The sequence below is a fragment of the Silurus meridionalis genome, chromosome 14 (genome assembly GCF_014805685.1).
Source record: "Silurus meridionalis isolate SWU-2019-XX chromosome 14, ASM1480568v1, whole genome shotgun sequence".
Lineage (NCBI taxonomy): Eukaryota > Metazoa > Chordata > Actinopteri > Siluriformes > Siluridae > Silurus > Silurus meridionalis.
The window spans coordinates 5,429,168-5,453,355 of NC_060897.1; the positions used below are offsets into that span (position 1 = coordinate 5,429,168).

Sequence of the window (24,188 nt, forward strand, 5' to 3'; positions counted from 1 at the left end):
AAGTATTAGTTCAAGGTACATTTAGAAAAGTTACAAATGTGCGAATAAGTCATGACGATCATGTGATTAATCTCAATTAATTTTTTTATCGATTGACAGCCCTAATACTGTATATATAATAATATTATTATTATTTTTAACCAAAAGATGCTTTTTTGTGAATATACAGTATATATTTTACAAAAAAATGCAAGAAGAAACTATATACAGATTGGTACCTTTATGTCTAACAGTATATACTGTCAAAAGTTTGTGGACACCTGACCATCACAACTATATGTTATTGGTGAGAATCCCATTCCAGATTTAATCCCCGATATCCCCTGTTTCAATAACCTCCTTTCTTCTTGGAAGGCGTTTCAGTTAGGAGTGGATTTCTGGTGTTGGACGAGGAGGTCCGGGGTTTAGACTTTCGTTTCCAATTTATTCCAAAGATGTTGAGGTTGAAGTCAGGGCCCTGTCTAAGACATTTGAGTTGTTCCTCTACACCCTTAACAAGCCTTCTAGTTGCAGTGATGCTCCAGCATCAAAAACTTTTGTTTATATACTTCTACATTTGTAACATTGGTTTTGGGGAAGGTGACCACTTGTTTTGGGGCACATAGTGTAGATTGTCTAAATAGTGTAAAAAAAATTCTTCAGTTCTACAGATATGCTGAGGTCTGCGGTTCAATCTGGGTTTCCAGTTCTTTTCAAAGGTGTTGAAGTCAGGGCTCGGTTTAGGACACTTGAGGTTGTTCCACTGCACCCTTAACAAGCTACGACTTTATGAAACCCACTTTGTTTACATGGGCATTGGTATGCTAATGGACTTTTTAGATGCAGTGATGCTCCAGCATTATATTAGTCTTGGTTTACAGCTCATTCCAAAGATGTTGAGGTTGAAGTTGGTGTCACTCCAACCTTAACACGCTACGTCCTTACAGAACTCACTTTGTATAGATGGGCATTGGCATGATAGAACAAGTTTGGGTTTTTTACCTGCAATGCTCTGGCATATGAAGATTTTTAATACAATTCCATATTTGTAGCAACAGTTTTGGAGAAGAACCACATATACAGTACATATGGGCATGATGGTCAGGTGAGCAACTTTTGTGAAGATGATCTGACTATTAAAAACATACATATACATATATGATACAGAGCAGGTATATCCAACATGGATTAGGAGGTCTGGGGGTCCGTTTGGGTTTCCAGTTTATGCCAAAGATGTTGTGTCAGGGCTCAACAGGTCTTCATGCAACAAATACAATTTCTAGTAACAGTTTTGGGTAAGAACCACATATACATGTGAGTGTGATGGACAGGTGTCCACTTACATGGTGTAGATGGTTTAAAACTTCAGTCCTGCAGAAATGCTACAGATCAGATACTGATGTTTGATGTGTCAGTTTTGGTTTCCAGGTCATTCCAAAGATATTGAGGTTAAAGTCAGGGCTTTGTTCCACTCCAAACTCATCATGTCTTAATGGAACAATTACATTTGGTAGCAACAGCTTTGTGGAAGAACCACATATACATATGAAGGTGTAGATGTGAAGGTCAGATGTCCACATATTTTGGGGGAAAAACATGGTGTAGATGGTCTAAATAGTAAAAAAAAAAAAAGAGAGAGAGAGAGAGGTGTGTGTGTGTGTGTGTGTGAGGGAGAGAGAGAGAGAAAGAGAGAGAGAGAGAGAGAGAGAGAGAGAGAGAGTGGGCGGGAGGGAGGGAAAGGGATTAATACATCTTATTCGTGCCCACCCAGTGTCCCTCCTCCTCCTTCCTCTCTCCTCTTCTACTGTTCACAACCAGTCCGCCTCTGAGCACTTAGTCTGGAGTAACTCTACCATCCATGCAGACCTAAAGGAAAGGGGACATACTTCTCTCTGGCTCTTCGGTGCTTACATTTATAGATCTCCAGGAACAGTGGACATTCAGGACTGCGCTCCAGACAGCTATGCGCTCACGGGGACAGGATGCTGTCAGCTCTGGCTCTGTGAAGGGAGACAGCGCGTAAAGACATCTGCGCAAAAGTTGGCCATGGCGGCTCTCCGGCGGAAGTTCGGTGAGGACTATCACCAGGTGGTGAACCCGGCCCGCGGTGGCGTCTTCTCGGCGCCGGTGAAGAAGAAGCGGCAGCGCTTCGTGGAGAAAAACGGCCGCTGCAACGTGCAGCACGGAAACCTGGGCGGCGAGACGAGCCGCTACCTGTCGGACCTCTTCACCACGCTGGTGGACCTGAAGTGGCGCTGGAACCTGCTGATCTTCATCCTGACCTACACGGTGGCCTGGCTGGTGATGGCGTTCATGTGGTGGCTGATCGCGTACGTGCGCGGCGACATGGAGCGCGCGCGCGACTCGTCCTACACGCCGTGCGTGGCCAACGTGTACAACTTCCCGTCGGCGTTTCTCTTCTTCATCGAGACCGAGGCGACCATCGGCTACGGCTACCGCTACATCACGGAGAAGTGTCCCGAGGGCATCATCCTGTTCTTGTTCCAGTCGCTGCTCGGCTCCATCGTGGACGCCTTCCTCATCGGCTGCATGTTCATCAAGATGTCGCAGCCGAAGAAGCGCGCCGAGACGCTGATGTTCAGCCAGGACGCAGTGATCTCACAGCGCGACGGCAAACTCTGCCTCATGTTCCGCGTCGGCAACCTGCGCAACAGCCACATGGTGTCGGCGCAGATCAGGTGCAAACTCATCAAGGTGGGTGCGCGCAATAACGCGCAAACTCTCTTTCTCACACGCACGTACACACACACATACACACACACACACTCACACGTAACCACTTATCTACAATCACGCGCGAACGCGCACACATTCATATACCCAATGCATGGACTCTTGCGCGCGCCCGCACATACCCAAACGCATGCAAGCACAATTACGCACACTCTAATGCACGGCATGCATGCGTCTAAACTCACTTACCCGTGCACGTGGAAACAATTCTCATCCCTCTCATGCACGTACACACACATATCAACTACCATGACTGATATTGCATGCATGCATTGCATAAGTATATTCTTTGTCACATTTTTTTTTTAATAATATTTTTAGGAACGACCAATAATTTGCACATTATTTATTGACAGGTCTGATAACTAGCCAGTGAGCAGTGATTAGGGGTTAGAAATGTCTGATGAAAGATTCCCAGATGTAATTGCTGAGGGCGTACTTATATTAAATCATCCCGCTGACCCCTGACCCTCCAATCAATGCCAACAAACAGGAGAGGGACATGGAAAGCAAAGTAGAATAAGAAGGCGAAAACAGGAGCTTGAAGGAACTTGCATAACAGCTGCACACCCACTGAAGCGCACAAGCTGCAACACACTCAAGATTAGCTGAGTGTGGCCATGGTGCTGTTTCAGCAACTTCTTTAGAGCACTTTAAAGGGTGCAGCGTTTCACGGTTTTATTTTTGTTTGCAAAAACATTAGTCTAATTGCAACATATGAAAATATTGCATATCGCATCTCACTACTATATTTTACTCACAAACACTTGCAGTGATTAGGATTAGTCAGCAAATCTGTCTCATTGACCATAGCAGAGAATAAGTACTTTTCTTCCTTGTCTTATTTATTCATAAGCACATTTTTACCCGAGAATTCAAATGAGTTAATTTTACATCTACGGTAATCATTTATATGCTTTCATACCAAAGGACTTATAGTGCTATTTCATTATTAAGCAAAGGTGCTGAAGGTAAAAGAGCATGAATGGAGGCTCTGCGTTGGGTTTCGTAGACACGGAATTTGAACATCTAGCATTTCTGAAAGATTGTGTTTTTCAGTATTACAATTACCGCATTTTAGCCTGGTGTATACATTCTACAGAACATGCTTTCACACAGAGATGTACGTCAGGACTGGAAAAGATCGATAGAAATTAAAAAACATTTATTGATCCTGAAGGAAATTGAGTCCCAATCCCAAAGGACCAACCAAAAAAAAAAAAAAAAACAGACATGAGTATTGTTATTCCTGAAAGTGGGATTGGGTGCTCAGATACAAAGCTTGCAGAACACAGATGTGTGCATGGTTTATTTACTGCATTTATTCAGTTGTCATTAGTACCTGCTTTATTTTGGTCTTACTTTGTATCCAGGGTTACTGTGGTTTATATTTTCAGAAATAACCCTAGAGCAAACTATTTTGTCAGGAAGTCTCGCTGATTGGATGAACAATAACAGCATAAAGATGTACACTATTTTCTTCATAAACACTTTGGTAATTATTCATCCTTTTCAATATTTTAATCTATACTATGTTTCAGCAATTGACACTTCAGACCATGTTAAGAAAATTGTAAAAAAGGTCAATGGAGTCACATATGCAACAGAACGGTTTATAAATTCAGTGTGTTTTTTTTAAATGTACAATAGGCTTCCTAAATACATTACAAATGCTGAATTATATGAGTGTTCCACTTCAAACCAACTCTAAGTAAAACTCAAAAACCTAGAAACCTGCAGTGGTGATAATTTATTCAGAGCATGTCTTCCATGTTCCTCATTAGACCGTTGCGGTTCTGTGTTGTCTTCCTCAGATAAGGCGACATCCCGCCAACATTCCCATTTCGGTTGAATCACCGGAGCTTTATTCCAGTCGCCAAAACAAAAAAACGTGCACTTTCACATATTTCTGTTTACTATGCTGTCAGCTTGATTGACAACTGAGAACTGGCAGCAAAATGAAACAAAAAAAGCGTTGATTTTGGGTGTCTCTCAGACATAACAAATATTCCCAAAAAATTCGAACAAATAATAAAGCAGACGTTAGTGCGAGCCAAACACACCTACACACTTCTGTTCATGCTGACAAGCAACATGTGGCCAAACCTGTGCCATTAAAGGAATCCTGCATTCTCTCTCTCTCTCTCTCTCTCTCTCTCTCTCTCTCTCTCTCTCTCGTCTTTCTATCATTCACTGGAGAGCCTTACACATTAAAAGCTGCTAGGTAGAGCCAGTCTGTGCCAACCTGAGACAAGATGAAAGTAGATGAGATCTTGTAAAGCTTTGAAATATCTGAGCCTCTGTAAGCCTCCCACCAGAGCGAAGTTTACGTTCACAGCTAATCCATGCTTCTAAAACATGATTGTTTTGTAGGGCACAACTCTTGAGGAATGTGTGGTGTTTTATTGCAGGAGAGTGGGCAGAGCTGAAGTGTCCATAATACCTTAGAAATTTGACATCATGTAATAATAAGCTATTGAGCATTTTTAGAGAGACATATTCTTGGGCCACGCCATAGAATAAGCTTGTAATGTGCAGTGTTTCAGTGTTTAGCAAGCTGATTTAATGTGAATGAAATTATATTTGATGTTAGAACTTTTCTGGACAATGTAAAAGCTAAGGGAGAGAAACATTGGGTTAAACCCATTAAGCAGATCAACATTTCCCTCAAATGTGTTGGTAAGGTATAAAGGAAATAAGTTAATGATTGTAGCTAACTGAGACTTCTGGACAAAGTGAAAGCATAGTGCAGTCAAAATGTGACAATACTCGAATATCAATATTTACCTCAGCTATGTTGGCAAATAGCCTCTTTTCTTCTAGTCAATTTGGAAATATGGAAAGTGAGAATAGGCTAGTTAATGATTATCGCTAACTGAGACTACTGGACAAAATGAAAACATTGACTAAAATATAACAAGAGGATTAGGAATGTCAACATTTACCTCAGTTCTTTTTAGTAAATAGTACATTTTTTTCTAATAAACTTGGAAATATAGACCCTGTAAATAGGCTATTTAATAATTGAGGCTAATTGAATCTACTGAACATAATGAAGATCCAGTGACCGTCAAAAATAATTAGGAATATCAATATTTACCTCAGATTTTTTGTAATTAGTCTCTTTTTATGTATAATATTTGGAAGTATAGACTCTCTGAATAGGATATTTAATAATTGAGGTTAACAAGACTACTGGACAACATGAAGATCTAGTGACAGTCAAAATGATTTAGAAATATCAATATTTACCTCAGTTTTGTTTGTTAGTAAATCTTTTTTTTCTAGTCAATTTTAAAATGGATGCTGTGTGTTAATGAATAAAGCTTACTAAAACTCCTGGAAACTGTGAATGAATAGTGAAAGTAACAAGAAGTCAAAACCATCAGGTATATTGTGTCTCTGTTTCTAGTTAGCTTGAAAATACAGACCCTGAGAACAGGCTAGTTGAGTATAACTGAGAGTACTAGCCAACATGAGGGCAAAATGGGACAAAACTTTCAAATATATAACGTAATTTCTCTCAGAAGTGCTCGTGAATTGTGTCTTTGTTTTGAGGCAGCTGGAAAATATTTATATTTAAAACAGGCTAGTTAAAATTTTAAGGATAACTGGACAACATGATGGTGACAATAACAAGAGGTCAAAACCATCAGGCATATATTCCTGAGACTCCTGGACATTGTGAAGGCATAGTGACAGTGAGAATTCAAAACCATCAGGTGTATTGTGTCTCTGTTTTCAGTGAGCTTGGAAATATGAACCCTGAGAATATACTAGTTGTAGGAGTACTGGCCAAAATGAAGGCATAGTTATAGAGAAAATAGGCAAAAAACTATCATCATATATATATAAATGATTAATATTTTCCTCAAATATGATGATAAAATGACAAAAAAAGACATTATATGACAAAATTACCATTAGCTATTAGAAATGATAAACAAAAAAGGGCTTATAAATGGCATAACAGAACATGATTCTATTTGAATACATAGCTTATAGCAAGATAAGCATTTATATTACATAATTAAATATTAGATATTTAAGTGAGATCTTAGCTAGTTTAAGTTTTATTTTTTTATGTGTCTGATTTTGCTGTGTGTGCATGTGTGTGTGTGTGTGTGTTAGAGAGAGAAGGCACGCTATGCTGCACTTCCAGATGACCACAGTACATTGAACAAACAGAGATATAGCTTAATGACGCATAACATATTCCACTTGGATGAGGACATTGAATAGACACACACAGAACTCCGTGCACTCGACTACAACACAACCCCTCGTTAAGCACTGATAAGGCACTGGACACACACCAGAAATGGACCATAATGAGGAAATGGGAAATAAGGCATTTAGGATTCAATTAAACAGCTTCAGCCCCAAAACAGCTGAGATTAATTTCAGTATAAACAGTAGCAATGCATTTATCATATAACAGACGTGAGGTGTGTACAAATCCAAGCTAAATCTCATTGGGAATATTATATGCCTTGTATAGCGTTCACGTCTTCCTCTGCGTCAGCACCAGGTTGACAGGGAGCAGGCAAAGAACAGGATCCAGAAGGGCAAATGAACCAGTGCTGCAGTGAGGGTCAAGGGAGTTGAAAAGAACTCAACAGAAATCAACAGAGAGAGAAAGAATGAAAATATGGAAATGTAGGTGATTAATTAAACAGGAATAACAGAGCTTCTAGTGTGCATGATGTATATATTGCATAAAGCATATATATATATATATATTCAGCAATTTCAGCTACAGTTGCTCGTCTGTTGGATCAAACCACATGGACCAGCCTTTGCTCCCATTAAATGAACCTTGGTCGCCCATGACCATGTCACCGGTTCACTATTGTTCCTTCCTTGAACCATTTTTGATAGACACTGATTAATGCATACTGGGAACATCCCACAAGAGCTGCATTTTGGAGATGTTCTGACCCAGTCATCTAGCCAGCACAATTTGGTCCTTCTCAAACTCGCTAAAACTTTTTACGCTTGGCCATTTTTTTTCTGCTTTTTACACATCAACTTTGAGGACAAAATGTTCACTTCACTTGCTGACTAATATATCCCACCCCACTAACAGGTACCATGATAAAGAGACAAAATATATATATATATATATATATATATATATATATATATATATATATATATATATATATATATATATATATATCGATTGACAGCCCGATAAATATATATAGCTTGACAGCCTTTTTATATATATTTTATAAATAAGGCAATTAAAATATTAAAGATTGTCATGAGTGAACTTGTGATTAATCGCAACTTAATTGCACATTGTTATTTGTGTTATATTGTATTTGTGTTATTTTTGTAAATGTGCTTTAAATTAAAACTTTTTTCAATAAAACATTAAGCTTTTATTTCTCTAATCAACGTGGGCATTGACGAATATGGATGCTTTATGCAAATGTATGTTAATTTTTTTGTGATTTCATACTCATGAAACATAAAGACAAAATATTCTTGTAAATGTTTTGAAGTAATTGTGGTGTTACAAATTATGTAAATCATCAGGAGACGAAACAGAATCCTTGGCTATCTTTCAAACGGATTGTTTTAATTTGCCGGATGTACGCATTATGATTTGAGACTTGGCGCATCAGTAAAACAAATAGTTAGTGATTAATAATTATTTATTGATTTTTTTTATATCTGGTTAAAGAAAGGACGTCGTGAATAAATGTGTGCTGTGTTGAAGGTTTTAATTTCGCCTCATATTTATTTATTTATATTTTTACTAAAAATGGTCGAACAGAAATTCTTGCTGCATTAATCACGCGTTTTACATACATATATACATATATACATATATACATATATATATATTGTCCTGTGGTGGTAATTTCACATTGCTTTAATAATTACTGTAATATCAAAGTGCAATGAAAATGTACAAATAAAACAAAAAGGAAGAACAGAGTCAAAATCTTGAGACTAAGGCAAGACTCAATTCCTCTCTTTCTGTATCTCTCTCTCTCTCTCTCTCTCTCTCTCTCTTTCTATTTCTCTCTCTGCCTACACTCTAATCTCTGTTGTATTTTGTTCTGCTTTAGGGCTTTTAAAAAGGCCAGGGGGTTCTATCTTGAAAGACCTTCCGCATGCCGAACAGTTCATTCGATCAGCGATGCTAAAATAGCTTCCGGGAACAATTGGATGAAGAGAATCTGTGACTCACATTATTCAGCTTATATAATACACGGATAAAATGCTTTTTCATGTCAGAGTATGAAATCTGTTTTAAACAAAGCGTAATAACTGACGTAAAGCTAATCAGAAAAATTGACACCTGAATATGTATTCAACAAACCACAATCATGTCATTTTAGACAGGAAAATAAAGATGTTTTATGGGTGAGTTACTATGAATACTATGTAGCTTCTATGAATATAGTGTGTCCAATATATTCATCAGCGCTTCTGCATAACAGTTAAATATAAGATGCATTGATTTATATATGTGTTGGCATTTGTATCACCATGCATATTTTTTTGTAACACATTTGCATAGGTTGAAAAATATTTATTAGTAGTAGTTGTGCTATACTTTTATTATTTAAAAAGTGACCAATATTTTATATGTAGATTGATAGACTGTTTCTCGAGCTTGTTCTCTCAGCACCACTGCCCTGCCACTGACTGAAATAATTGAATCCTTCAGATGTTGTAGAGATGGAATCGACAAGAACAAGCCACATTAGCAACATATGAGGAGAAGGACAGTTTATTGTCCATAGTTAACCCAAGGTTGTGAGCAGTGGCTAAAGGGGAAAGCAGAGAGTTATGAAGAGTATGACTTGCAGTATCTCTTCTTCTGTTTTGGTTGAGAAACTTGACAACAAAGGAGTAGAAGATTCCTGGCTGTGTAGTATAGCTTTTTTTTGGGGAGGAAGTGAAGGTCCAACAGATTTTCTCATTCTTCTTATCATAGAAGGAGGCAAAGTCTTCAGCAGACAGGTAGAATGGAGCAGGTGGAGAGGGCGGGTTGAGTAGTGAAGTCACAAGTCTTAGCAGAAGTCACATCCGAAGAAAATTTGGTCAGGGGTGCACGGTAAGATGCAAGGTCTGTGTCGAGTTTTTTTCAGTTCCTCTCTGCTGATCTGAGTTCTTGTTGATTGCTGAACAAAAATTCTGTCTTTTTGAATGTAGTGGTCAGGGGGCAGAGGAGGTCCATGGTTGAGGAAAGAGAGGAGAGGAAAGTGTCAGTGGCAGAGTCCAAGGTTAGAGAGGAAAAGGAGTCAGGAGGAGTTGAAAGAGTACAACAAACTACAGAGCAGGGAGAGATGAAGTGGAGGTTAGGATGGATAAGAGAGAGATGTTGGAAATTGTTTTTAGGTAGGATAGGAAGAGTGACTGTAAAGGAAACAAGGGGATGATCAGAAATTTGAAGTGGGGTAGCAGTCGTGTCTGTAGCTGGGGTAGGGCGAGTAAAAACCAGGGGCAGGACATAGAAGAGTCAGAAGGCAAGATGACTGAAGTTTGTCAGATGGGAAGTTGAAGTTACCAAGATCTGTCTGAGGGGGTGCTGTTAGAAGGGAAAGTACTGAGGAGTGTGTCCATCTCTTCTAGGAAGACTCCAAGGGGACCAGGAGGGGGGTAGAGGAAGAGGTTGATTGGAGAGGTAACTAAAACTGCAAGGAAATTAAAAGAAGACATGGTTAGATGAGACAAAGGGAGAGGTGTGAAACAGAACTGAACTGAACTCACACACACACACACACACACACACACACACACACACACACACACACACTCACTCAACTGTGTGTTACTGAACTGTACAACCTGAACTTAACACACACTCATTACTCATTTCAATCCATTCCACCAGCATTTATTTATTATTTATATTTAATCATATTATACTATTTAAATGTAATTTTTTTGCACCGCTTGACTGTTGCTACTGCTGTTTTTTGCACTGCATTGTGTTTATGTTTACTACTCTCTTGTTTATAGTCCTTTATAGTCCTCTTTTGCACAGTACTGTATAATCAGTATACAGTAGGTTTACCTTTCCGCACCTGTACCACCACCTCTACCCGTTTCTCTTGGTGAACGAGAAAGCATAGGCAGAAGACAGAGCAGCTGGTGTATCCGTGGGGATATCCAGCTTTCATTACAGCAGACTGCCAATTCCAGAGCCCACCTACCACCGCTGTTTGAGATTGAGACAACAGAGGAGGGTAGATGGGCATACTGGCAATGTGACCCCTGGAAAACTGGGTTGTGACCTCTGTCTGTGTCTGTAAGAGGTGACTACAGAGATGGGTTTAAGACACATGACTGATTTGCCAATTTAAGATCAATGTATGATTTTAAGAATACAAAAGAACAATATGTGTACTAATATAAACACTAAATGTTACTGGCCTTCAACTACTACAGACACTCTGGCACATTATACAAAAGCAAGAATCCTACCCTACCAGAGGAGAATAGATTCAAGGTAGAGCTAAAGCACACTAGTAAAAGGGCCATTTTAATACACTGAAGATTTACTGTGTCTGAACCAAAGAAATAAAAGTGAACTCTCTGTATGATATTGAACTGCATAGAATTGAAATCCGATCGCACTGCATCATAGTGGGGTGAATCATATCGCATCAGTGTGTGTGTGTGTGTGTGTGTGTGTGTGTGTGTGTGTGTGTGTGATTGCAAGATTTTGAAAAACCTTGTTTTGAATCTCTACTGTCTATGAGAGGGAAATAAGAACAAGAACGAGAGAGAGAGAGAGAGAGAGAGAGAGAGAGAGAGAGAGAGAGATTCAGATCATGCCAGCTCTTTCCTTTTCATCTTTTCCTCTCCATTTCCTCACATTTACAATGTAACCATCTGTATTTTAGCTTGTCCCACTTTCTCACACCTGGAAACACGCTTTCTACTTTCATTCAGGTTGTGAGTGTTTTCCAGTCAATGAACTTGTGTGTGTGTGTGTGTGTGTGTGTGTGTGTGTGTGTGTGTGTGTGTGTGTGTGTGTGGTTGGAGGGGGTCTGGGAGCAGAGAATGAGGAGAGAGGGAAGAGTGCAGATGAAAAGGGCAGACACATGAAAGGAGACAGAGAGCTTTGTCAAGAGTGTCTCCGTGTCTTTACAAGAACACAAATGTGGGTCATTTTCTCTCCAGTACCTGAACAGATGAGCGTGTATATGTGTGTGTGTGTGTGTGTGTGTGTGTGTGTGTGTGTGTGTGTGTGTGTAAAAAGGAGGTTCAGTTGCCTCCAGCCCAGAGACTGAATCCCATTCCATTTAATAACACACATTTATAGGAAGCCTGAAGGCGATGATGTACACGGAAAGTTCTAAAAGGTAAAGTTTTGTGTGTGTGTGTGTGTGTGTGTGTGTGTGTGTGTGTGTGTGTGTGGGTGTGTGTGATCTAAAGAGATCTTTATGAGCTGTATGTGTCCTTGTTTGTGTGTATGTGTGTGTGAACTTTCAGACAAAAAGCTTGCAATCACAATGCATTTCATTTTCCTCCGTTGTTAGACAACACACTATTTTTTCAGCACAGACATTCATATCGAGGACCTGACAAGGTCATGAAGTGACATTTAATGTGGTCGATGTGGAGGAACTCCAGCAGCCTGCACAGAGCCCTGACCTCAACCTTATTGAAGACATTTGGGATGAATTGGAACGTTTAGTGTGAGCCAGGCCTTCTCAACTAACATCAGTGCTTGACCTCACTAATGCTTTTGCTTTTGCCTGAACAAGCACGAATCCTTACAGAACACTCCAGGATCTTATAGAAGGCGTCCCCAGAGAAATGAAGGCTGTTATAAAGGCAAACAAAGGGGCTGCAATAACATATGAATTAACATAGTCGAACAAGCTCATATTAGGGATGTGCGTCTCCATAAATGAAGCCAAACTGATGCGATTTGCAGCTTGAAGCATAAGCAAAATTACGATACTTTAAGATACATGGGAAGCAGCTACCGATGTGATACGATATGATTCAACACAATGCGGTTCAATGCAGTACAATGCAATGGAAAAAAAAATGATGAAATCAATATGGTACAGATAGTTGGCTTTTATTTCTTTGGTTCAGACAGACATCAAATCATTAATTTACTTAAGTGCTTTCTGACCCTTATACCCTTCGTAGTGCAAAAAAAAGAAAAAAAATTGAATAAAACCAGACATTCTTTTCTAGTTCTGTGTCCAGCTCTACCTCTGCCATGTAAATCTGTATTCTATGTGACTTTCAGGACACACCTCAGACTCCGTAGTGTTGTGATACTTCAAACTGTTATTGCAAAGCTGAAGGCATACAATTGTATAGACTCTCTTGAAATGCAGTTGCATGAAATTTTCCCTGACGTCAACCCTATAGAACACCCAGAATGAATGAGCACGAAGTATTTAAGTCTGGTTCCTCTAGAGGTTTTTTCCTCATATTGTCTCAGGGAGGTTCTTCTTGCCACAGATGTCTATCTCACTTATTAGGGAAAAACTTATAGGAATTAATTTAATGAATGTGCATTTATACTTCTAATCTATTTATTTCTTTACAGCTGCTTTTCATTGTTTCAGGAACTTTAATTGAATTGAATTGAATTCATACAGATGAAATAAGTAAGTTAGATTTCTAGTAAACCACTGTATAGACAGTGTGGATACCTATCCATAGGAATCATACATGCTTTTTGAACATCCCATTCCACATTTGTAGTGTGCTGTGTGCTTATTTAACCATGAGGCTTTTAGTAAAGTCATGTAATGATGTAGGTGAAGTGAGGAGGCCTGGGATGCAGTCAGCATTCATAATTCATTCCAAAGGTGTTCAGTAGGGTTTAGATCAGAGCTCTTTAAGAGAAGATATCAGAGGTTTGAGAAAATGTCATGCTCCTGCATCCAGTGACATCTTATACAGTTATGTTTCTCCAAATTTGTTATAACACTTGTGCGAAAGAATCACATATGAGTGGAAAAATCTGGCTTTTCATCAATATTTCTCTCTTATTAACTCTCGCTTTTATGTGTCCTCGTCTTTCTCTTGTTTCAAATGTTCATTCTTCTTCTGTTTAGGAATCCAAGCGCTAAATTCACTTAAACTGTATTGATTTTTATCAGGATTTTTTCTTTTGCTTTTTTTCCCTCAAAAAGTATGAAAACACCAAATTTCGAAAGGTATCCTGGCTGCTCAATATCCTGACTGCTATTTAGAAAGACAGGAGGATCCAAGTTGGCCAAACAGTTGGGAATGGAATGAGCCTGTGAGAACCAAAAGCTGTGAGGAGGCAACACTACTCGCTGCTCCACACTGCCACCCTGCTATGAAATTTGTATTTTTTTTAACAAGCCAAACTTGTTATGTGTAAGTGTAGTTCGACTTGTAAAATGTTTGCTAATTGGGTAACATTACACTTTCAGATGTGGTGACATATTGGGAGTAATTATCAATGTTGTTTTTTTTCCAGTGAGCAACTGGGCTTGAGGGAGCGCACGATTTTACACACACACACACACACACACACACACACACACACACACACACACACACACACACACATATGCTAACACATCCATCAATAACGGTTAGGGAAAGGCCAGAGGGAAGTGTTGTCTTCATTGTTGCTGGTTTTGTGTTGTCTGTGGTTCAGACAGACACCATGATGGAGTGATGAATTGCATTAATTAACGCTAATTAGGGGACGTAGGAGGTATGAGTCAGAACTCAGCCAACACAGTGTGTGTGTGTGTGTGTGTGTGTGTGTGTGTGTGTGTGTGTGTCTGAGACAGAGTGTGGCTGCTCTCTGCATAGATCTATGATTATAGTAAGTGAATCTATATTTTCATAATCATAAAAGCCTTGTTTAATTGCCAATAGTAAGAAAAAAGCAACCTGCACAAATGACTAATACAAGACATAATACGGGCAAAAGTTTGTGGTCACCTGACCATCACAATGAACATTTAGTCAATTTCATATTTAGTCCCCATTTGTTGCTATGATAACCTGGAGTGTGCTTGTGGATATTTGTGCTATCTATCTATCTATCTATCTATCTATCTATCTATCTATCTATCTATCTATCTATCTATCTATCTATCTATCTATCTATCTATCTATCAAGAGGCCTTCTAATACAGATTAGTTGCATGTTAGTCAAGTCAAGTCAAGTCAAGTTTATTTCTATAGCGCTTTTCACAACAGACATTGTCTCAAAGCAGCTTTACAGAAATCAACAGTCAAGTTGAATGGTGTGTATTTATCCCTGATGAGCAGCCGTGGCAACTGTGGCAAGGAAAAACTCCCTTAGATGTTATGAGGAACAAACCTTGAGAGGAACCAGACTCCAAAGGGGAACCCATCCTCATTTGTGTGACATCAAGAGTGTGATTATAGTTTTTAAACAATACAGATCACTGGAGAGTGAGAACTAACATGAGCACTGGAGTATAAGATTATAATTAATGTTCTTTCTACAGTCTTATACAGTCATTGTGGTTATAAAACTAGGAGCTACTGATATAATGGCTCAACATTTGTGATCATCACAGATCCAACACCAGCTTCTCCATGCCAGAGCCTTTAAACACTCCAGGAGGTCCAATGTCAAAACTCCACACATGAAGTGGAATCCAAATGGCGCTGGTATGTCTCTAGATGGTTCAGGATGTTTGTGAGTTCCGCATCTATTTCTTTAAAGGTCCACATTCTTCATGAGGTGGGACGTGATTGCAGCTGGCTAAACCTCAGGATGCCTCGGGATGGGGAGAGAAAGAGAAGCAGTGGAGAGAAATTAGCGTTGCTGCTGTTCATGATATTAACAGCACAAGTTGTGATGTGATCAGATGTACTGGAGCACAAGGTTATGATGTGATGTATGTTATGTGTAGGCTTTGCTAAAAAGATACGTTTTTAATCTGCTCTTAAACTGGGAGAGTGTGTCTGAACCCTGAACACTGTCAGGAAGACTATTCCAGAGTTTAGGCACCAAATGTGAGAATGATCTACCACCTTTAGTGGACTTTGCTATTCTAGGAAATCCTATAGAAACCCCAGAGTTTTGAGATCTCAGGGAGCGTGGCGGATTGTAGCGTGTTAAAAGACTGGACAGATACATAGGAGATAAACCATTTAGTGTTTTATAAGTAAGAAGCAGTAGTTTGTAGTCGATTTGAAACTTAACAGGTAGCCAGTGACGATAAGATTGGGGTTATATGGTCATATTTTCTCGACCTTGTGAGAACTCTGGCTGCGTTACAATAGTCTATTCTGGAGGTCATGAACACATGGACGAGTTTGTCTGCATCAGATATAGATAACATGTTTCTTAGCTTAGAAATATTTCTAAGGTGGAAGAAGGCTGTTTTTGTAACTTAGTTGATGTGATTTTTGAAAGACAATTTGCTGTCTAAAATAACTTCTAGGTCTTTTACCGTTGAACTAGTAGTTACAGAACATCTGTCTAAATGCAGGTTAAAATGTTAGGTTTTTTTGGCAATGGCTTCATATAAATAATGATACATATTTTGTATTATATATAATGTAGGTATGTACACTACACTGACAAACGTATTTCGACATCTGACTTTTCCAACTACGTGGTTCTTCCCCAAACTGTTACCACAAAGGTAACAGTGCATATGATATGGATGTGGTAGCATTCAAATTTAGGAGACTCAAACCCGTTCCATCATGACAGTGCCCCTGTGCACCAGAGATGGAAAGTAATGAAGTACAAATACTTAGTTACTGTACTTAAGTAGATTTGTCTGGTATCAGTACTTCACTTGACTATTTATTCATTTATATACAACTTTTTACTTTCAAATTTTATACACAAATATCTGTACTTTCCACTTACATATTCAAAACAAGCTCGTGAACTTTAGTTTGAATGTATTCGGTAACATGATCGATATTTTTTCTTCTCAATGAGCACCGTTTTCAGCCCATCAACATATTTCTTGTCATTGGGTGGCATTTTTCAATTTATCACTGGTGTATAATTTCCTGGTTCTCACACACCAGATAGAGAATAAAATAGCCTTTATTTGTTACATATACATTACAGCACAGTGACATTTTTTCTTCGCATATCTTAGTTTGCTCAGACGGTGGGGTTAGAGCGCAGGGTCAGCCATGATACAGCGCCCCTGGAGCACAGAGGGGTTAAGGGCCTTGCTCAAGGGCCTAAGAGTAGTAACTTGGCGATAACGGGGCCTGAACCCCTGACCTTCCGATCAGTAACCCAGCCTTAACCACTGAGCTACCACTCCCCCCTGAGCTACCACTCCAACCACAGGCGTAGGCTAGTTTACAAAGCTATCAATTAGCAAGCAGAAGGCAACAAGAAGTCTGGGGGTAACATGGATCAGTGGTCTCCAACCTTTTTTGCACCACGGACCGGACGGATTAATGTCAGACAATATTTTCACAGACCCGGTCCGGGGAGTGGGAGGTGGGGGAGGTTGGGTTATAAATACAACAAATTAAAATGATATGACCGGCAAAAACTGATATTTTCTAATTATAATAATAATGATGAGAGGTCCAGTTACGAGTGTGACGCTAAAACAAGTAGTAGTAAAGGCTACTTTTTAAGTACAAATCAGAGCCCAAACTTTTTTTACTTTAACGTGAGTGATTCAGTAATTCAACTTTTAAATCTTTTAAAACACAAGTATCTGTACTTCTACTTGAGTGAAGGGTGTGTGTACTTTTGCCATCTCTGCTGTGCACCAAGCCAGCTCCAAAAGAACATGCTTTTAATGGGTTCGAGAGGAAGATCTTGAGTGGTCTGCCATAAAGCTCTGACCTCAACAATATTGAATATCATTGGGGTGACTAAAAGCTTCCTCAGAAGACGTTGGAAGTTATTATAACTGCAAATGGGGACTTAATGTGTAATAGGATGTTCGAGAAGCACATATAAATCTTATGGTCAGGTGTCCACAAACTTATGTTCATCAAATGTATATTTTGCTTGTGTTTTGCCAAGACTACACTGTTAAATGGACGTACTAACATTATGGAAGTGTCTACTCTATGAGGCAGAAATACACCATGGATGAAACTCCACTCTTTTGCAGAACATTATTCTCATTATTCTTCAGAGTATACAGTAGGTTTACTGTTCGGCGATATCTTGTGTTATGTGTATTGTCCCACACTGTCCTGTGTTGTCTGTCTGTACTGTTTTTCGTCTGCACTTTTTGCACTCGATGCACTTTATGTAGCTTTATGTTGTGTGTTGTGGCTCTATGTTGTTTATTGTAGCACCAGGGTTCTGGAGGAACGTTGTCTTGTTTTTTTTACTGTGTACTCTGTACCGCTGTGTATAGTAGAAATGACAATAAAAGCCTCTTGACTTGACTTGACTTGACTTGACTTGGCACTTTTTCACACCTACAGACAACTTTTTGAAACAAATCCACCTACTGGTTTTGCTTTTGGGAGTTTGGAGGTAGCCAGAAATCTCAGGGAAAGCCAAAATGAGATACGGTTTGAAAATCTCAGAAACTGCTGATCTCCTGGGAGTTTTTATACAAGACGATAAAGATAAATTTGAATTTTGCCGCAGGTGGAAATGCCTTCTTGATGAGAGGTCATAGAAAAAGATTCTAGCTGACAAAAGCGCTGACTATGATAACTCAAATAAGCACTCTCTACATCTTTGGTGAGCAGAAACTAGGAATCTGAAAACAGAACAGAAGATGTTTTTCCACCTTTATCTTTAACTGTAATAAACACAATGGAAAGTGCACACTAACAAGATAGGGTAACAGAACAGTACTGGATGGAAGAAATCCATGCATTTTATGAAATTACAGATGGAAAATGGAAAAAAACGGTAACATCGATAGTAAAAAAGAAAAAGAATAACATTGTCCCTGGGGGCATAATAGAGTCAGCGAAATAATGGGGTGTAATTTTCAGGGGTGCTTCAGGATACCATGGCAATTACTGTGGGTTAAAGTATAGGAAAGCTTTTTACAGGCTGTTAAAATGGCAAGTGCCATTGAGGAGGTTTCACTCCACAGACCCGCCCTCTTTAATGGGTAGGTTATATGTGACTGCATACTGGCTGAACACTATATATTTCATATCTTTCATCTCTATTGTACATACTGTACATGTGTGTGGATTGCCATGCCGAGTAGCAACAGAGACAGTAACCATCTAAGTGGCAAGACATGTTTTACTATACCAAGTGGATGAAGTACACAAACAATGTACTTGAGTTAAAGTAGAGATACACTGGATATAATATGACTCCAGTAAAATTTAAAGTGCTCCCTTAAAACTTTGACTTGAGTAAAAGTACAAAAGTATTTGCCTTCAAATGTACGTAAGTATCGAAAGTACTATGATTTATTATGGCTATAATGTTCCTATATAATTTTTGTCACAAGACTCTTTATCAAATCAGTTTATGTGAAAAGTCTCTCAGCACACCGATCTGTTAATAGATTGATATTAATGAGTCAAACACTGATTTAAATCTATTCAAATTATCATGAGCCCAAAACCTTGTTTTTAACTACTAAAAAAATTTACGCAAACGAGGCACGTTCTAGTCAGGAGATTTTTCCATCGTTAATTCCTCTCAAAATGTTCTCCTTGTTGTCAACTGACGTTAAACTGTATGTTTGCGCTAAATAGATATCACCAAGCACGAGTTTAAAGCAAGTTCAATTCAAAGCCTGATTGTGTTTAACCAGTTAAGTTTTTGTCCACTTATAAATAAAAAGAAACTGATTTAGTAAAATGTAGTTTAGCAAATTAAGATATTTGACTTTGAAATGTCGTGAAGTTAAAGTCTCCCCAAATGTAAATACTTCAGTAAAGTATAAATATACGAAAAAGATACTGAAGTACAGCAATTAATTGCATTCACTTCTTTACTGTCCACCACTGACTATAACGCATGCAAACTAGAATTTACCAGAATTAGAACCAGAACAGAGCGGCAGTTTTCCGATGCCAATTCCTTCCAGGAAATCTTTCTTACAGTCTTTCCTATATAAAAGCACAATCCAATCTAAACCCAGCGGTCCATTAAATGAAGGGAGACGTGTTTATGTAGGAGTGGAATTTTGCATGCAAATTGATGAAGGCACCATGCAAATGGAGCGGTATATATCTTAGGTTGCAAAGGTGCAGCTCGGCTGTCAGAGCGAGTCAGTGTCACTTTTTTACAGAAAACAGGAAAATTAAAATCCTGGCTCTAATTGCGCTAGGCATTAGACTAAGTAGGACTGCCAAAGCTGTACGTTCTTTACTTAGAATATTCGTGCAATAATGGCAGAATTCTTTATTTGTTTATTCCCCACACCACTTGCAGGAACTCCATTCTTAAGCTGTGCTATAAGTACTCTTCTGTCTCCTGTCCTCTGAATCTTCTATCTCCCTCTCTCTCTCTCTCTCTCTCTCTCTCTCTCTCTCTCTCTTTCATTCTAAGATGTGACAGTGCAGTCTGAAGGGAAATATAACCAGAGAGATGCACAATCAATCTACAAGACTGGGCTCCTAAGTGCTACCAAAACCTTTTATTTTTCAGACAATGCTAGTGTATAGTTACTGCCTGTAACCCATTTTTAGCTATGTGGCCAATTTATCCTCCTCTACCATCCTCCATCTATCAATGAAAAGGACACCACCAGATATTTTGGGCAAATAATGTTGGAACGAGCACTGCTTGAATTCAAACCACCTCATTATGACCATTAAAAAAATGCCTCACCTATTAAAACTACCCATCCAGCAGTGGCCTGAAATTGGTACTGGTGATGTCTGGAGGATAAATAACCCACCTCATGGGTACGCGCTGTGCAAGTTATTCTGCCTGAGAACAACAAATGGAGTGAATTATATTACAGTTTGTAAAGCCAGCCGTAATAAAAAATCAGTTTGGGTGGAGAGCTAGGACTTTTAGATCCTTTTGTAACTCATATTTACAATTGAGGCAGCCATAAAAACACACCACTGTCCCAGAATCCCAGAAGTTTTTCTGTGCCAGCCAGAACAGATACACATAGCTATACATGCCTGCAAGGCATTTTAAAAAGGATTCCACCGATTGGACCTCAGCTCAAAAGAAAAGAATTCCAGACGCTGTCCTAGACACGAGCTTGATAGAGTCTGGAAGTGCTTGTCAGTATGATGCTTGTATATGAATATACTCTAGAACAACTGCTCCTATTTATGCCAAGGAAAATACATATAATACATGAATAAGGTTTGAGAAAAATAATGTTGGATAACAAGTGGTCCAACATTCAGAAAATGTTAAAGAATAATATGTTTTCATATATATATATATATATATATATATATATATATATATATATATATATATATATATATATATATATATATATATATCCTTTGACCCTGAAGTTGTTTCCAGGAATTGTATATTCTGAACGACTCAAAAGGTTATCATGTGGGTGGAATAGGGTCAAAAAACAAGTGAGGATTAAAAAAAAGATACAAATCATCATTTTAGAGTTTGTTTGTAGGTTACAGCTTTGGCCGCTTTCCATTTTTATGCTGCCCACAATACACATTATGGGGTGTAGTAAATGCCCAGGTGACACATCTGTCTACGATTTTGTGTTGATGGGAGATCAAGAATATAGATTCTGATGCTGCAGCAGCTCTACATAGCCAGGAGTCTAGCGAGTTAGGGTTGGAAGATTTCATTCTTTTGGGCATCTGTTATTGCAGGTATATAAGAAAAGAGCAAGTAGGACATTCATCAAATAGATGCAGTGGCTTTACTGGTCTCAGAAGAAATGCTTCGATAGGAGAAGCCTGATTTGACTACCAATCTTACAATCAAATCTTTGTCAAGGTGTTAGGAAATGAGGATCATGCCATTTTGTTTATATGGGGTGCTCAATTTCTGATTTGACATTGAGCTACAGGTTTTTCTGCAGGTTTTATTTGTACAGTGGAACCCGCTTATCTCGACCTCGGTTAACTCGACAACACTATTAAGTCGACATTTTTGAAGTGGAACCGCCAAATTCTCGCTTTGTCTAAGCATTTTTTATCGGTTATGTCGACTTTTCCATGTCGCTGAACCCTGATATCTCGAGCACAAGGGGGGAAAAATTTGCCATTTAACGTCGGTTATCTCGGTGCAGCCGCAGAAGAACTCGCGAAAGTGGCGGAAAAATCAAGGCTTACAGATGCTACAGGTGTTGTATTGTATACTGGTGAATCTCTGCTGTTAGTTAGTGCTAGTGTTCGTAGTGTTAGTAGGGGCACGGCGCGGCTTTGGGAAGAAAAGCGCAGCCGTTGAGAGAGTGCTGGTGGGAAGACACGTACCGGGATACGCATGAGCAATAACAACGACCGCCGTGAACCAACATATACCAACAATAACGAACAGTGAGAGTGTGGAAGTTTAAATAGGAGCTGGTGATGATGATAAACGAGCACCATATGTGCGCGATTGAAGCCGGGAACATCTTTGTGTGATGTTCTGTACATCATGGCTTTGAAATGTTATGAGGAATCGTTTAACGACTACCTGTTATCGTTGTCGTCGTCCACCCCTGCCTGACAGACCTGAGACGACTATCAGTCGACTATAGGCATGACTTGCATCGACTTTCATTAGTCAGTGTGCCAAAAGACATCATCCTGTGTATATCGGATCTATGCAACTGGTGCTATTCTGTCTACGTGTGTTAATACGTCTGCTATTTCATCATGGACATGGACAGCAAGTTAGACCAAGGAGCAAACTTCAATAACTTCAATGAGCCCAACCCCCGAAAATGTTGAAACCATTCAGCAACTTGTGCATGATGATCGTCGAAAACAATTCACATCACTGCTGCTATTGTCGGTGTGTCAAACGGAACAGTCTAGGCAATCCTTAGGTGTGTTTTGATCATGCACCATTGTTGCTGCCAAGTTTGTCCCCAGGCTGCTGACCCAGGAGCAGAAGAATCACCGTGTAGAATGTGCTATAGATTATGTTTAGGATCGCCCTGAGACGAAGGGGGGTCCTCAACATCTCCATGACAGAAAAAGCCAAGGCAGGTCCGCAGCTTGACCAAGTGCATGGTTATACTTTTTCAGCATTCGCGGCATTGTGCATCGAGAATTCATTTCCAGGGGCCAGACCGTCAATAGTTTTACTGCCAGGTTTTAAGACATCCAAAGGAGGTCATTCGGCCACAACAGCTCATCACAAAGTTTTCTTGCATTTATTGCTCACACTTCAATACCAAATCAGTCAGCTGGTAAACACACAGTGCTGTAGATGCGCACAACATGGACAACATCTCAGACAGCATGTGACCGCGTAAGTCTGTCTTTGCATGCCGTGCTTGTTCATTAACCCCCTCTCTACATCATATTTCATAGAAAGACTTATAAAGTATAAATAGTCTTTTAGATTTATTAAATCAGAAATAGCAGGTGTCTGCTATTAATCCCCAGTGAGACTAAGTCGAGTCGTGCAGGATTTCATGCATCAGGACAATGGTTAATCGTGCTACATAAGAGACTGTATGTGTGTGTCATCTTTTGGGAGAGCAGCATGTGAACCGTGGTGTGTCCTGGAGCTCTCTGTAAAAAAGGTTTTATTTGTCTGTGTCCTGCATCATCCGTTTTCCTAATCTTAAAACGAGCAGGAGGGAGCGAAACAGCGGGTTAGCCACAGGCCACTGGTAGATTAAACCCCACATAAGACAGCCGTGCTTCGTCTCCCAGTTGGTTTGCTAAAAAAACAGAGGTCTGCTGATAATCTCCCACAGTTTCCACTAAACTTCTCTAAATGGCTCAAACAGCTTTAGTCCCTGTTATGGCCTGAAGTTTTCACTAAAGTGAACTGAAGTGAAGAAACCTTGGTCTCTGTGTGGCAGGAGACGTAGTTTTGGTGTCTGTACCTGTCAGTCTCAGTGAAGGAAGTGCAACATTTGTATCTGTCAGGCTCAAAAAAGGAAGTGTGGCCTCTATATTTCTTAGGTACAGTGGCATAGGTGTGGAATCTGTATCTGATTGTCTTGGTAAAGGAGGTGTGGCCTCTATATCTGTCAATCTCAGTAAAGGAGGTGTGGTCTCTGTATTTCTTAGTTACAAGTGGAGTTAGAGTGGCCTCTGTATCTGCTAGTCTTGGTATGGCCTTTGTATTGATCAGATACAGTTAAGGAGATATTTTGTCTGCCTGTCTCAGTGCAGATGGAGTGGATTCTTTGTCCATCACATTAAAGAAGGTGTAAACTTTAGGTCTGTCAGTATTGGTCACTTACAGTGAAGATGGTGTGTCTGTCAGTCTCAGTATGAATATTGTGCTGCCTTTTCCTAGAAGTTTCTCAAATGAAAACATGTAATGGTATTGTCTACTTTAAGTTTACCAAGTGACATCAGCTCAACATGGAAGCATCTAAGCACTTTGTAGCTTGAATACACAGAGGTCAGAAAATAATGCAGCATGCAGCATCAGG

General features: G+C 39.4%; 1 protein-coding gene across 1 annotated transcript in view; it reads left to right on the forward strand.

Moving 5' to 3' along the window:
* Positions 1-1,752: 1,752 nt before the first annotated feature.
* kcnj19a (potassium inwardly rectifying channel subfamily J member 19a) overlaps positions 1,753-24,188 on the forward strand; it is a 40,061-nt gene continuing 17,625 nt past the window's right edge. The window contains exon 1 of the mRNA XM_046866740.1: positions 1,753-2,694. Coding sequence (XP_046722696.1) covers positions 2,026-2,694 — 669 coding nt within the window. The 5' untranslated portion in view covers positions 1,753-2,025. The remainder of the gene's footprint in view (positions 2,695-24,188) is intronic.